This window comes from Coloeus monedula, assembly GCF_965178545.1.
Source record: "Coloeus monedula genome assembly, chromosome: Z".
NCBI classification, from domain to species: Eukaryota; Metazoa; Chordata; class Aves; order Passeriformes; family Corvidae; genus Coloeus; species Coloeus monedula.
Genome location: NC_138822.1, coordinates 28,753,395 through 28,767,052, shown reverse-complemented (window position 1 = coordinate 28,767,052; position 13,658 = coordinate 28,753,395). Strand labels below are relative to the sequence as shown.

At 39.0% G+C, this 13,658-nt stretch overlaps 1 protein-coding gene across 1 annotated transcript in view; it reads left to right on the top strand.

The window, feature by feature from the left end:
- The window catches only part of EPB41L4A (erythrocyte membrane protein band 4.1 like 4A), a 116,317-nt gene that overhangs the window by 100,001 nt on the left and 2,658 nt on the right, over positions 1–13,658 (top strand). Inside the window, exons 17-22 of the mRNA XM_082301023.1 lie at positions 820–897; positions 5,265–5,384; positions 10,665–10,712; positions 11,307–11,375; positions 12,233–12,343; positions 13,368–13,449. Of these exons, the coding sequence (XP_082157149.1) occupies positions 820–897; positions 5,265–5,384; positions 10,665–10,712; positions 11,307–11,375; positions 12,233–12,343; positions 13,368–13,449 (508 nt within the window). The remainder of the gene's footprint in view (positions 1–819; positions 898–5,264; positions 5,385–10,664; positions 10,713–11,306; positions 11,376–12,232; positions 12,344–13,367; positions 13,450–13,658) is intronic.

Here is a 13,658-nt window from a genome sequence, read left to right as displayed (position 1 = left end):
TGTCTGCTCCAAAATCCAATCATGGGTTTAAGGGTCTCAGGTAGTAGAGAAGAGTTTGCCTGTAGGTAGTTGAGCCGCCTTCTTCCATAAAGAGCAGCAGAATCCCAGTGTTACTGGTATTTCTTCCATGCTGGCTAACATTCCCTTCGGACAAGCTGGGTTCAGCTGATTTTCCTAGATTTTAGCTGTCCTGTTACTCTAAGACATTTTTGTTTGAATGGGAGATGAGATATTTGAGCTAATGATTTCCTAATTTAGGAGAGAGAGGAGAACAGACTCCATAGACTGAGGACTTACGAACTTACAGGATGGAAGTTGAGGTGAATAGAAAATACAGATTGTGAGCATTTTGTTTTGCTTGCAATCCCAAAATTCTGTATAATTTCTGTTGGTTGTACCACAATGTACAAGAAGAAAAGAGCCAGAATACATGCATATTAGAGATGATATATTTCACACCTCCAAGAAACACATTGATGTGGCATACACAAAAAGAATGCTGAATTATAAAATGAAATAATTTTTTAAAAATAAAACAAATGAAACAATGAAATTATTCAAAATGAAAATAGCACTCATCTTATACTACACTGTGGGTGCACTACTTTTGAAGCAGTTCTTCCCAATCAATTAATGAGAAAAAGATAATATGACTTGCAGGTGTAGACAAGCCTTCCAGAGTCTTTTAATTCTGATTTCTGAGAATGAAAAACATCTGAGTGATGTTTCTGCAGTGTTGTTCCTTCCTCGTTTAGCACTGCAATAATTTTGGTGATAGTAGATAAATTCATTTTGAGATGTTGCTTTTCTCTTCTCCAGGTCACGGTCCCGCTGTAACACCAGCAGTGGCAGTGAATCTGAAAATTCCAACAGAGAGCATCGGAAGAAGAGAAACAGGTGACAATCTATTAAATATTTTAGACAGGGCGACATGAAACACAGACAAATGGAGATGGACTTTTCTCAGATAAACCTAGTAAGAAGGGATCTAACATGTTTTATGTGTATAGAGTCCTCCTGAGGCAGCGTAAGACCCTTTTCTAAATAAGAAGAGTGATGATTGCCAGAATACATCATTATAGTTGTATGCAATGAATGCCTGTCCTCCTGTTGCTTGGGAAGAGCTCAGTAATGAACCACATGATCAAATACAGGGCACACTTACAAAAGACTTGCAATATAAATGCAAATAAAGGGGATAATACCTTGATAACAATATTCTCAGCATATACTTCAATACCTCACAAATTCAAGTGCAGACTTTTTAAAGCAGAAAATAAGCTTTCGAGAAGTAAAAACATTTTTAATGGCTATGAATTTCAGTGCTGTTTTTAAATCCATGCATTTAATGATATTACTGTTTTGTTTTCCAAAATGTCAGGTGTGGTCCCAAACCCAAAATGTGTACAGCATCAAGTTTTAATAGGACAGCAGTAGTTCATATCAAGTGATGCTAACAAGTCCTGTATTATATATCCTATTTTTCTTGTTGCTGATATGAAAAAGATGGCATAACTACTGAATTGCTGTAAATTCCCTTTAAAGCTGTATCTTTCATGTTGCACTGGAGATAACAGCATCCATATATAATTTAATAATATTCAAATATATTCAAAATGTATTTTAGAAAATACATTTTTAAAAGCACATAGAATTTCTTCATATTGCATAAACACAGTGCAAGAGAAATGCAACTGGTCAAAAGAGGAACTGTTTTAAGGCAAATTTTCTAAATTGCTGCCTCCATGAGTTTCCATCATTTCTTCATGTCTTCTTTGCAGTACTCAGAGTGATAAATTATTTCCAGATCTCTGGAAGCTCTTAGAAATAATCATATTCTAGGTAGTGCTGTGGGAGTATACAGTGTAATTACGTTTTAACCATGACTTGCAGTAGTTAAAGAAATACTAAAAAATCATTGTGACACTCACATAGGATGGCATAAAGCGTATGTGAGACATAAAATTTCTTTGAAGCTTACCTAAATTAGAGTGCAGTCTAGTAAGATACTTGGTTAACAATAACCTAGTGTGCATGGAAGGTTTGTTTTCCAGCTGAAGTTGAAATGACATGCTGAGTGTAGTTTCAGTGATCAGCAGTAAGTGGTATTTTGTATCCCTTTCTCCTAGAATACTCTTGCCAGGTTTTTTCCTGCCTGTGAAAATCCTTGTGCAGGGAGCTCCACAAGCAAATGAAAGAAATTAGAGACTGACCACAAGAATGTTTTTAAGAACTCCTGGCAATATAAAGACTGAATTGTGAGAAGGAATAAGTACTGCTTATCATTTTTTTGAAGGATAAAAGGGCCTTTACCAACCCTTCCTCACTTCATGGAAAGAAATTTCAAAATAAGAAGAAAAAAAAAATGAATTTTTTGAGTTGTTTCTAAGTTTTTCACATTTTCAGAAATCTAAGATACAGCAAAAATGTTAATGTTTCAGCATCTCTTTTTCTGAGGTGATTACTTGAAATCAGGCCAGATAAAAAGTCATTATCAGTGTTAGAGTAAACAGGTACAATGAGCTGGAAGTCTAAGACTTGTTCCTTGTGAGCAGGTGCAGGTAAACACCAGTCATAATGAATTTCTGTGTTTTGTTAGCAGCCACAGCAGGAACATAACAAGCTGAAAGGTCAGAGCACTGAGTAGCTTTCCTGTTATCAGAGCTGAGCCAGCCCTAGCAGGGTTAAATAGGACATTAAAATGAGGCTTGCAACTGCTGTTGCTCAAGTTTATGCTGTTGCATAGAATAATATAATTTATTTTCCAGTACAATAACCAGGTCCCTGACACAAGCAGAAACAAAATTGTTTTGTTTTATTGGAATGAGTGAATACTCACATTAACCAAAGAAATCTTCTTCTGATCATAGTAGAGTAGAATATACTGTTCATAGGACAAGAGATCACTGGTTTTTGCCAGGAGAAAACAAATTATCAGAGAAAACCAGATGTAGATGAGAAAAAACCCCAGAAATGTAGATTAGAGCTTCTGAAGGTACAACACTAGAAAAATCTCAGAGAAAATCTTCTTACTGGATCTCAGTCTTTGGGGTTTCACTCCATCATATAAATGTTTTCTCCTAAGCAGATGTTCATATGAAATTTGAAAAACCTGTGATAAGCATTTTTCAATCACAGAAGAAAGGCATTTGCTTTTTCAATCCTGTGGTCAAAATTTATTGTGTAGACAAAAATGTATTAAAGGAGCAGACAGTGTGTACTGAAGCATAGTTTCCTTCCTGGCTACACTGAGCAGATCCATCTGATTAGAATCAGAGTGACTGAATGGTTGAGACTGTCAGGGACCTCTGGGTGTCATCTGGTCCAACCACTGCTCCAGCAGGGCCACCAAGAGCTGTCATTCCCATACAGCTTTTCAGTATCTCCAAGGATGGAGACGCCACCACCTCTCTGGAAAATCTGTCCCAGTGCTCGGTGAAAAGAATGAAAGGAAAGTTGTAATGGGCTTTCAGTACAAGGGCAGCAGTTTTTATTCAAAAGTACCTTTAAATAGAAATTTAGGATTTGAGTTAAACTTTCAGCTTTTCATTTTCCTTTTTTTTTTTTTTTTGTGGTCATTTCTGTCACCAAAAAGCTAAAAAATTTGCCCAAAAGTTACTAGAATTGAACATTGCATTCAAGTAATGTATTTCGTGTGAGCATGCTTTGCAGCTGCAAAATGGATGTTTTGTTTCTTCATATCTCCATCTAGTAGAGTTCTGCTGTGCTGCAACAGGACTTTGAGTGGGCTGACACTGCTTGCTTTAATAGCTGCAATGCTACTTTATATATTTAGATTTTTGGTATTTTTGTACAAGTGACTGCCATGTGTGGGAGGCAGTTGGTGGTGTCTATACCATATGGGATGATTGCTGTTTGCACAAATTGGATTATTTGGGATGAAAATCACAACTCATTACTTGTTGCTGTGTGAGTTCTTCTACTAAATCCTTAGGTAGAAGTTTGTTAATACCTGTCAGCAGATTACAGATTTAAAAACATTTGCGTAGAAATCAATACCTGAGGTTGCAGTCTTCTCCAGATGCTTCCTACCATTTCGTAGAGCTGTGGCTGCTTACAGTAGTTGGGGATCCAGCTCAAAATTCATTATGCATGTGAGAGAAGATCTGATCAAAGGAAAAGCAGAAGCCTGTGTAGCTGGTTTAGCCTGATACAATTCAAAACTCAAAGAGAAAAGTACATCTGAAGTGAGGAGCAACAACAACATACTTTGCATTTTCTACATCTCCAGTGTAATCCCTTTATCTCTGTTTGCTTCTTTGTTTGTTTTACCTGTGAGTCTTCCTCTCTGGTTTCTCCAGTATGCCAGTCATACCATCTGATCAGACAGTCCACACTCAAGGTGGTATTTTCCAGGGATGTTTTGAAATCCCTGCTGAATTTTAAGTTCACTGCTCTGACCAAGCATATCCTTTTGCTCCACCACCTTAGCACTTCATCCCAGCAGTCATTTGTGCAACCTCAAAACTGTGGGAAGCATCTGTGGAACTTTGGTCAAACACTGCCTGGCTGCCTGGATGGTTGTGGCATTGTGAAATTATTGCAGCCTGCTAACAAATATGCTGAGTTGATAGGATTTCGATGTTTGGCTCCATCTGTAATGCATTCCAATAATGAATTCATGGATTTTAAAGAAACCAAATTAAAAAAAGAAGAAATAAAAGGCATAGCATGTCATTTAGATGCACATAAGCCATGACAGGGAGCAAAGCCTCAGGGGATGGTGCAGGAGGAGTGCCATGGAGATCTGCATGCATCCTGAGATTTGTTGCAGGTTAGGACGAAGGGAGCACTTCCGAGTGGGGACTCACCAAGGGGATTTTCCCCTGGATCCTAGGAAGGTGCATGCTAGAATAAAGTACTTGTGAAAGTTGTAGTAGTAGAACCTTGTATTATGATGTGGGTCTCCTATTTGCTGCAGATGAGGTAGACTGGAATATGTAAACAAGGAAAAAAATCCAGATGTTTGGCTTGGGCTGGGAAGAAGAATTCAAGTTGTGGACATGGATTGTTACATTTTTAGTTCATGCTGTTTCTAAATAACAAATCAGCAAGTTTTCTTTTATAGAGTTCTTACTTTAATGTAGTTTAGGAGCATTTGTTAAAATTTGGCAAAGATGAAAGGTTAAGTACAGCATTGCAGGACCTGGATTTTTGTGGGGGGGAAAAAGAAATATCCCACTGCTTCTCAGAGCATCCTGCATCAGAGCCCTCAGACTAAACTCCTGGTACTTGCTTTGCAGATTACGGCAAGAGAATGATATGGTTGACTCGGCTCCTCAGTGGGAAGCTGTGCTGCGGCGGCAGAAGGGGAAAACCCAGGCAGATCCAAACTACCGGCGATCCAGGCACAGATCTCGATCGTATGTAACCTTCATATCCTTTGATGTGTAAACTAAGGCTGTTGAATCATGTTAAAAAGCAGGAGGAGTGTCTCCAGTGTGGTGGTGGCCCTCAGCTGCTGAGGAGCAGAGATTTTCACATGGCATGCTTCCACATTACCCGATTGGTCTTTGTGGTCAAACTGCCTTTGTTTAGTGATTTGAATTTCAGGGCACAAATAACGCAAAGAGAACTTTGTAACAAAGCTGCTGAGGAACTCTGTCCATCACCTGGGAAGAAGTCCTGGGTGGTTCAGTGGCTCATTGAGCATTAGTTCTGTAATGAGTACAGTTATTCCTCTTTTCTGGGCTGCAAGACTGTGGAAGCATTCAGATTTTATGTGATAGCTGCAAACACTTTTATGAAATACATGCATACTAGTTTAATCATATAATATCTGCAGTGGTGTTTCAGATGAGAGCAGCTGCTCATGTTTCCATGTCAAATTATCCCTGACAAGCAGCAGTCGGTGATATATTGCATCCCAATGCCAGGATTTCCATGATGGAGCCCTACTGCCAGGCACTGCTGTTCCTGCTGATAGCTTGTTCCGACATAGTGAAGTTATCAGCTCTTGAAATTAATTTTCTCAAGCTAATGAAAATGTTGGTTTCATTTAATTTACATTTTTCTTCTAATGGCATGTTTTTTGGGCCATAGACACACTGTTTGGTATCACTGAAACCACAGTCAGCATTGAAGTTTCCAGCATTAAAATCCGCTTGAGTTCTGTTCTCGGTTGCCTGTGTTGCTAGGACTCATTGCTGTCTCCAGTTTCATAGTGCAGAGTTTTAATTCTTTATGAGGGATAGAATTGGCCTTTAAAGGTCCAAATATTGGAATTTGTACTTTAACAGGCTTTGTACAGACTTGTTCCCTTTCAGCTGCACAAAAGTCATGTGTTATTAGATGTAATTGTACAATGATATGTTACTAAAAATCAGGACTATTAAAGCTCACTTGCATGGAATGCAGAAAATACAGTTGATTAAATTTGATTTCTGTTTGTTTTATTATATACAGAAAGTGCTGTAAAATAGGAAATGTACTCAGCTAATAATGGTTAGATTAAATTTGTAGCCAGGTTTTCTTTTTTACCCACGGGCTAGGTAAATCTCATTGTTTGGACAGCATGGGTTCCCTCTTGTGGTTAACTTAACTTATGGAATGGCTTTGATTTTCCAGTACAGTGACATTCTGAGTTGTGTTTCATTTAAACTACTATTAGCAAAAAATCATCAATGTGAAGCACCTTACTTAACAAGGAAAGGTCCTGGAAGAAGAAAAGAAATGAAGAAATCCTGAAGACTTTGGAAGGCTTCTCATTTCCTTTTGCTATTGTTTCAATTATTCATGTGTTTCCCTTTTTATCACACTGTCCAGTTAAAAAAAAAAAACCACAAAAACAAACAAACAAACCCACAATGAAATAAACCCAAACCTCCTAAGTATTGCAGAGATCCTTCACATGTGCAGGTAGGAACTAAAAAAATAAAATGAGAATTTCTTTCAAAGCATTTTGGAAAAAGATTAGTAAAAGGCATTTAACTGTTAAGCTGTCATACATTGTAAGAGAATTTATTTAATTTAGTTTGGCTCAGCTGTTTGTTTACTTGACTGGATACAGGTCAGAGGAAAAGGACACATAATTCCATAGGTTATGGTTGTTTTGGTTATAAATGTTGTCATATGGCCATTTAAAAACTGATACAAAACTTTAAATTTAGTAGAACAGGTAATTCTTTCACAGTAAGTCCATTATTGCACTCATTGTAACTAGAGCTTCCCTTTGGATATGTGAAGTGGTGGCTGAAATGTATGTTTGTTACTGTGCCTGGCACAGTGCATTTCATTTGTTTAATAATTAGTAATATTAATCATTTGTGGTGGCAAGGTGGTGTCTCCTTGGTCTTGGGAATAAAAGTATTTGACAGGAATTTGACCTTTCTTTCTCCTCAAGGAGAATGCAGAGAGCTCCCAATTCTAGTTCCACAGGATTTATTTTCAAGAGTTCATGTAAAACATCTGTGTAGCCAAAGGGCTTTTTCTAATTAAGAAGAATGGCCATAAAATTCCATGGCTATTTAAATTTACCATTTGTGACTCAAACTGAAATATTAATAAGGGTGCAGATGCAGGCACAAAAAATAATGTAGACCTTATTAATGTGTAGAGCTGTTCCAGCTTGTGCAAATGAAAAAAAAATAAAAAAACCCCATGAGATTCATCACTTAGTGGGAATTCCCATTAGGTTTCTTGTGCATTAGAGAAAATGATTAGCATGCAAATTGTCCAGAAGGTATTGATTCAGATACTGAGATAGGACAATCTGAGTCCTATATATCAAAACTGTGAGTTCTAAGACAATTCACAGTAAAAAGATGAAAACAAAGTGAAAGGGGGATTGTGATCTGACTTTAAAGATTTAACAGAAGAATTGCTTTGTTGTGGGCTCTTAAGAACCATACAAACATGAATTTCCTATGTGGTATATGCAATACCTACATTTCATCTTACATTTCACTTTTCTTTTTGTAAGCTTTCTGTCATTTTGATTTCAAAGGAAGCAGGAACAGGCCTTTGGAAAGAAAACGCTTCAATTAAGTTATTTTATCTGTATCATATTTCTTTATATTCTTTGGTGGGGAGCTAACCTGAATAAATGCTGTAAGGTTATCCCAGTATGGTAACGCTTCTTAAACAGATGGAAAATAACTAATTGCAGGATGTGAAGTCTAAAAGAAGTTTGCTCTGAGGAATCATTGTATTTTGCCTTTTTTTTCTTTTTTTTTTTTTTCCCATGGGATGTCATGCTGCTTAACTGGTATTGTACAGTAAAGTCTTAATTATTAGTGTAATTGCAGGGATGGAAAGAGGAGAAATGGCAGAGATCACAGAGCGAAATACCCGGAGCTGGTCGCAGAAAGCAGGAGGCACACTTTCTAGAAAGTGGAGAAATGAAGATGTCTTCTTATTTAACCACTCTCTTTCCATGCTGCCCCACAAATTAGTATTTCTTACTGTCAGTGAGGCTTCACATGATGCTTCATGATACTTGAGACTTAAGGCCAGGTCCTGAACTGCTGTATTCCCATGAATAAGTAAAAGCCATCGAATGGGTCAGTGGTGCGCACATACCCTGCTTTGTGCGGGTCCTGGGTTAGGGATCGACCTTGGGGCTTTGCTTCCTCGGGCAAACTGGTGCTTGTAAGCATTACAAAGCCTCCCTGGAGAAACTGGCATTTTCCAAGCGGCTTTCACATACCCCACTGCCTGATTATTCAGCCTCAGAAGAGGATGCCTATCTTTCCAGCCCCAGGGTGAATGCAGGGTTTGCAGCTGCTATTTTGTGAACAGGAAGCTTCATGGAAGCAGAAATCAGTTCAAAACTGAGGGGTGAAAAATGCTGTTAAATGCCACTGCATTTACTGCATCAGGGAGTTAAAAGCAGCGTGGACAGATATAATAAAGAGAAGTAAATGCAAGAAGGAAGAAGGAGAGATAGAAGTGAAAATCAGAGAAAATTAAATGCATTATAATAAATAGAAAAAAAAAGCTTTAAAAGACTCTGGACATGGAGAACAAATGGACTGTAAACCACTCGTGCTGTAGCTGTTGCCATCATGAGAACCTGAGGAGCTGGAAGGGACAGCAGTTTGTCAAGTATAGGAATTGTCTTGCCTGGAAAGCCTTGGAGCCTGACGAGGTTATGGATTAGTTCATTTTAGCCCTACTAGGGAAACACAAATGCTAGGTTGATTTTCACCCTTTGGTCTTTCTCTGGTGTTTATAAACCAGTGAACTAGTATCTCCTAGTACTTCTGCTCATCCCAAAACATTCTGCTTTTACATCAGCTGTACAGTGTTTACTGCAATATAGATGTCTTTGAACATTATTCCTAGGCTGAACTCTGGAAATAAGCCAAACATGGTAATGGTGAAATAAGAAAACAGTCAAACTGTTCATGCTAGAGAGCAGTTTGGAATTATTTCTGATACATCTCTGTCTCTGGGCAGGGGAGAGCCCATTTAGAGGTGCCAAACTGCAGATGTCTGCTGTCCTCCTTGATCTCCATCTAAATTTGGATTATATCTCTCTGAAAGCATCTTTGAATATGATAAGCCTTTTTGTTTAAGGGAAAAAAAGATCAGACTGTATGACCCGATGATGTAAGACTTAATATTTGAGAAACTGTGGCAGTATTTATGTGTGCTGGATGTGTCTGAAAGTTGCATCCCTCACATCTTAGATGGTGTGGAACAGTCTAGCTGTTGACACTAAGCTTATATAATGACAATGAAAAGAGTTATCTGATCTCTCCCTGCAAATGTAGTCCCTGCCACTGTCTAAAATCTTTACTTAATCTTTTACTCTGTATGGGTTTGGGTGAATTCTAGGTGCAGCTTTAACAACAGCAGTGGTTTTGCACTAACCTTGCAAAAGAAAAGGAAAGGAAAAGAACAGTAAAAAGAATGGAGTTCCAGTTAGAAACATATATTCTGTGATTTAGTAGAAAATGGAAGACATGCCCCTCAGGCTTGCTTTGCTACATCACTGTGACTGCAACAGGGAAATTACCATTTTTGGTAAGCTCTTTGTGTGTGAATTAAATAGCTGGTAAAATATTTAGGTGCATAAGTAGGCATAGTTGCTGGTTTGATTAGCTTGTTGGTGTGGGGTTTTTTTTGTACTGGACACCAAAACCAAATAAATAGAGCAGAAACTCTTCTTGGAAATGATCAGAGAGAGGCTGCACTGTGATTGCAGTGGAGCCACAAGTCTTCACTGGTGTCCCCTGGGAATGGCTCAGGTTACTGTCGTGTCAGCCTGCTGTGGCCTGTCCCTCCTCCTGCCCACAAAGGGCTCTGTGAGCCACAGGACATTTCTGAGGGCCTTTTTCAGAAGCGTTATTCCAAAATGTGTTGTCCTTGGAGGGGTAAGTGTTGGCAGCGACTGGGCAGTGATTTGGCTTGGGGAATTCTGCTGTTGTTTGTATTTTACATACACTCTTGCTGAAGGCTGGTGGAACTGGAATTGTGATTGAGAGCCTGTTGTTCAAGAAATGACTTTTCAGTTGAAATAAAGCAATGAAGTTTAATGCATTTTCTGAGATAACAAACCTTAAAATTGAAGTCACCAGTGGATTACATTTATCATGATTTCTGTGCAGGGTCTGTGCTGTTCGAAGTTATTTGAACAGCAACATGTCAGATCATGGTGTTCACAGCTCAGCCTTTGTTGTGTTTGTTGATATTTATAGGAGAAGCCCAGATGTACAAGCCAAAGAAGAACTGTGGAAACATATTCAGTAAGTATGGTCCTTGTAGGGTCTGAGATGCTTGGTTTGCCCTTAATGTAGTTATTCAAATCCCCTCCACTGTGGCAGTTCACTGATTTAGTTACAGTAAATTATGTCTATGTTAATGATCTGCTGTGTGTCGAAGATACTGCAGGTCATTGAGTGCACTGAATAAAGATGACCACTGTATGTAAATGAATTAATAAAGAACAATACATAATTTTAGAGATTTATTCCTGTGTGGCTTCCAGAATGTCAAGATCACTTTTTGGACGACACCCCATTACCCCTTAGGAAGATATTTAGCAATTCCAAAGCATATTCAGTGTTTAGCACACATATTACTCATTATATTGTGAAGCAACAAGATCAGATTTGCAGAGAGGTGAGAGGAAGGTGGAACAGGATGCGACATGCAGTTGAAGCAATCAAGGTGAAGTTACACTTATTTCAAAATAGGTTTCCTATTTTGATGTCAAGATAGCTTCAGGGCTGACAACTGCTTGTTTTAGTAAATCTTTTCAGCCCAATATAATAAAAATAAAAACATTTTTGCACTTCACAGTTACTGTTACAGTTTTTACTTTTCCTCATCCTTTATAGGAAGGAGCTTGTGGATCCATCTGGCCTATCTGAGGAGCAATTGAAAGAAATTCCATACACTAAAGTAGAGTGAGTTTATGTCAGATTTTTTTTTTTTTTGTGAATATAAAAGTCCACTTTTCTTACTTTACTCTGACCTCTGTCTTACTGAAATAGGAACGGATTTACACCTAGGATGGTGTAAGGTGGGGATACTTAATAATCTTAATATCTAATATTTTTCCTTTTCAAAAATACGAAAAAAAAAATCATCTTCATCTCTCCTGATCTCTCCCACACACTCATGAACCTGTCTGTATGTTCTGTATGTCTCCCTATGGTAGCGATGAATCTTTTTTATATTATAAACTGCAGAACCAGAGAGAAGTGAATGCAGACAAGAAAATCCATTTTTTCCTAAATATTTTTTGTTCTAAATATTCTGATCATCCAAGGCACTCTTTGACCTCCGCAATCCCTTCCCTGGCTTGTCATGGGCAGCTGGCAGGGCATAGCTACTTCCTTGGGAACCAACATCCATTTCACTGTGATAATAGCCCATGTGGGATTCCATGTGTCAGTGCAAGCAGCTGAATGCGGCAAAAATGGGATCCTGGGTTGCATTATAATGTACTTCCACAACACAACACACTAGGCAGAAAAGGCTGAGTTTAAGGACGTATAAATTAATGCATTCTTTATTAAAGTTTCATTCTCAAATATGGGCATGCCAGTTTGTGACCTCTGCTCTCCTAAAGCATTGAATTCCAAATACAGACTTTTAAAAAGAAGTACCAGCCCTTTAAATTTAGCCAGTGCAAGAAGCCATCTGTTACACTTTGGTAAGGAATGGGACGACCTCTCAGTCTGCAGCTGAATTTATGTTTTGTGCCGAAGATCTGGTTTACCAACCCAACCCCCTGTTGTGAATTCTGTGTCTCTCTTAGGACTCAAGGCGACCCCATCCGCATCCGGCACTCGCACTCCCCTCGCAGCTACCGGCAGTACCGGCGGTCCCAGTGCTCTGATGGGGAGAGATCTGTCCTGTCTGAAGTGAAGTATGTGAACCTGATTATTAGCACTGGACTAATGGAGTAATTAGCACTAGTCTAGTGCAGCCCAAAAGTTGTTTAGAGAGGTGAAGAAGAGGTGGTAAGAAGCAGCATAAATGCGGCTTGTTGGTGGCACAGGGTTCAGGCAACCCCCTAAATGGCATGTCTTCAGAGCTAAACATGAATGAAACAACTCCAAAACCTTTTATGGTCTGTTTCCAGCCACAGTGGCTTTCTTGATCCATTTGGAAGCAGGAAAAACTGAAAAGGCTGAAATAAACCTGTATTGGTCTTTAGTGGCAGGTCATAAAGTTGCCTAGGGGTTGCTGTCCAGATACCTTCATCCTTGATAGAGTTAAGATGTTATCTGTGTTAGCTTTGTAATTTGTTTCATGGGAACTCTAGTACAGCCCCCTTCATCAATGGGTGGATCAGTCTTTCCTAGAAGACTGAAGAGTACTTATGAATGGAAAAGCAATAGCCCCATTCAGTTGCATCAAGGCCTTAAAAATATGAAACTGTCTTACAGTCCCCACCTAGAAGGCTAGTTTTAGCTGGGTAGCACCCTGAAGGAGGTGTGGCACACCCATGATTTCAGGTGAGACTTGTCTTTGCCACGAGGGTGGTGATGTTGCCCAGAGAAGCTGTGGCTGCCCCATCCCTGGAAGTGTCCAAGGCCAGATTGCACAGGGCTTGGAGCAACCTGGGATAGTGGAAGGTGTCCCTGCCCATGGCAGGGGTGGAACTGGATGATCTTTAAGGTCTCTTCCAAACTGAACCATTCTGTGATTCAATGATGTTGCATCCATTTGGGCTGCTTCTGAAGACCTTGAGAAGACAGGGATGGGATGGGCTATGCCCTGGAGCTGCCCACAGAGGATCAGCATGACAGCTTTCAGATGTCTAAAGTCAGGTGATAAAAGCCTTTCATATCTATAGAACTGTCTGTGTCAGTTTCATTGTTCTTCCTCTGCACAGTTATAGTTTACTTCATTAAAGCAATATCCATTTTGTGGTATCATAATTCCAGTGTCAAAACTGATCTGGTCCCTCCATTGCCTGTTACACGATCTTCAGATGGGAAAGGTCCCAGCATCCAGCTAACTCAACAGGTTAGTGATTGTACATCCTTTGCAATTTTCCTTTTTATTGGAGGGAGAAGTGGGGCTCTAGTGCTTTATTTAAGATGGTTTTTGTTTTTCAGTGAAAAATAAAGATGAGATTTTTTTCAGCAGCAGTGTGAGTTGAATTTTTGTATTTTACTTACACTTTGTATTCCAAAATATATGTACTTCTGTAGCATATGCGACCTGCTTCTGCT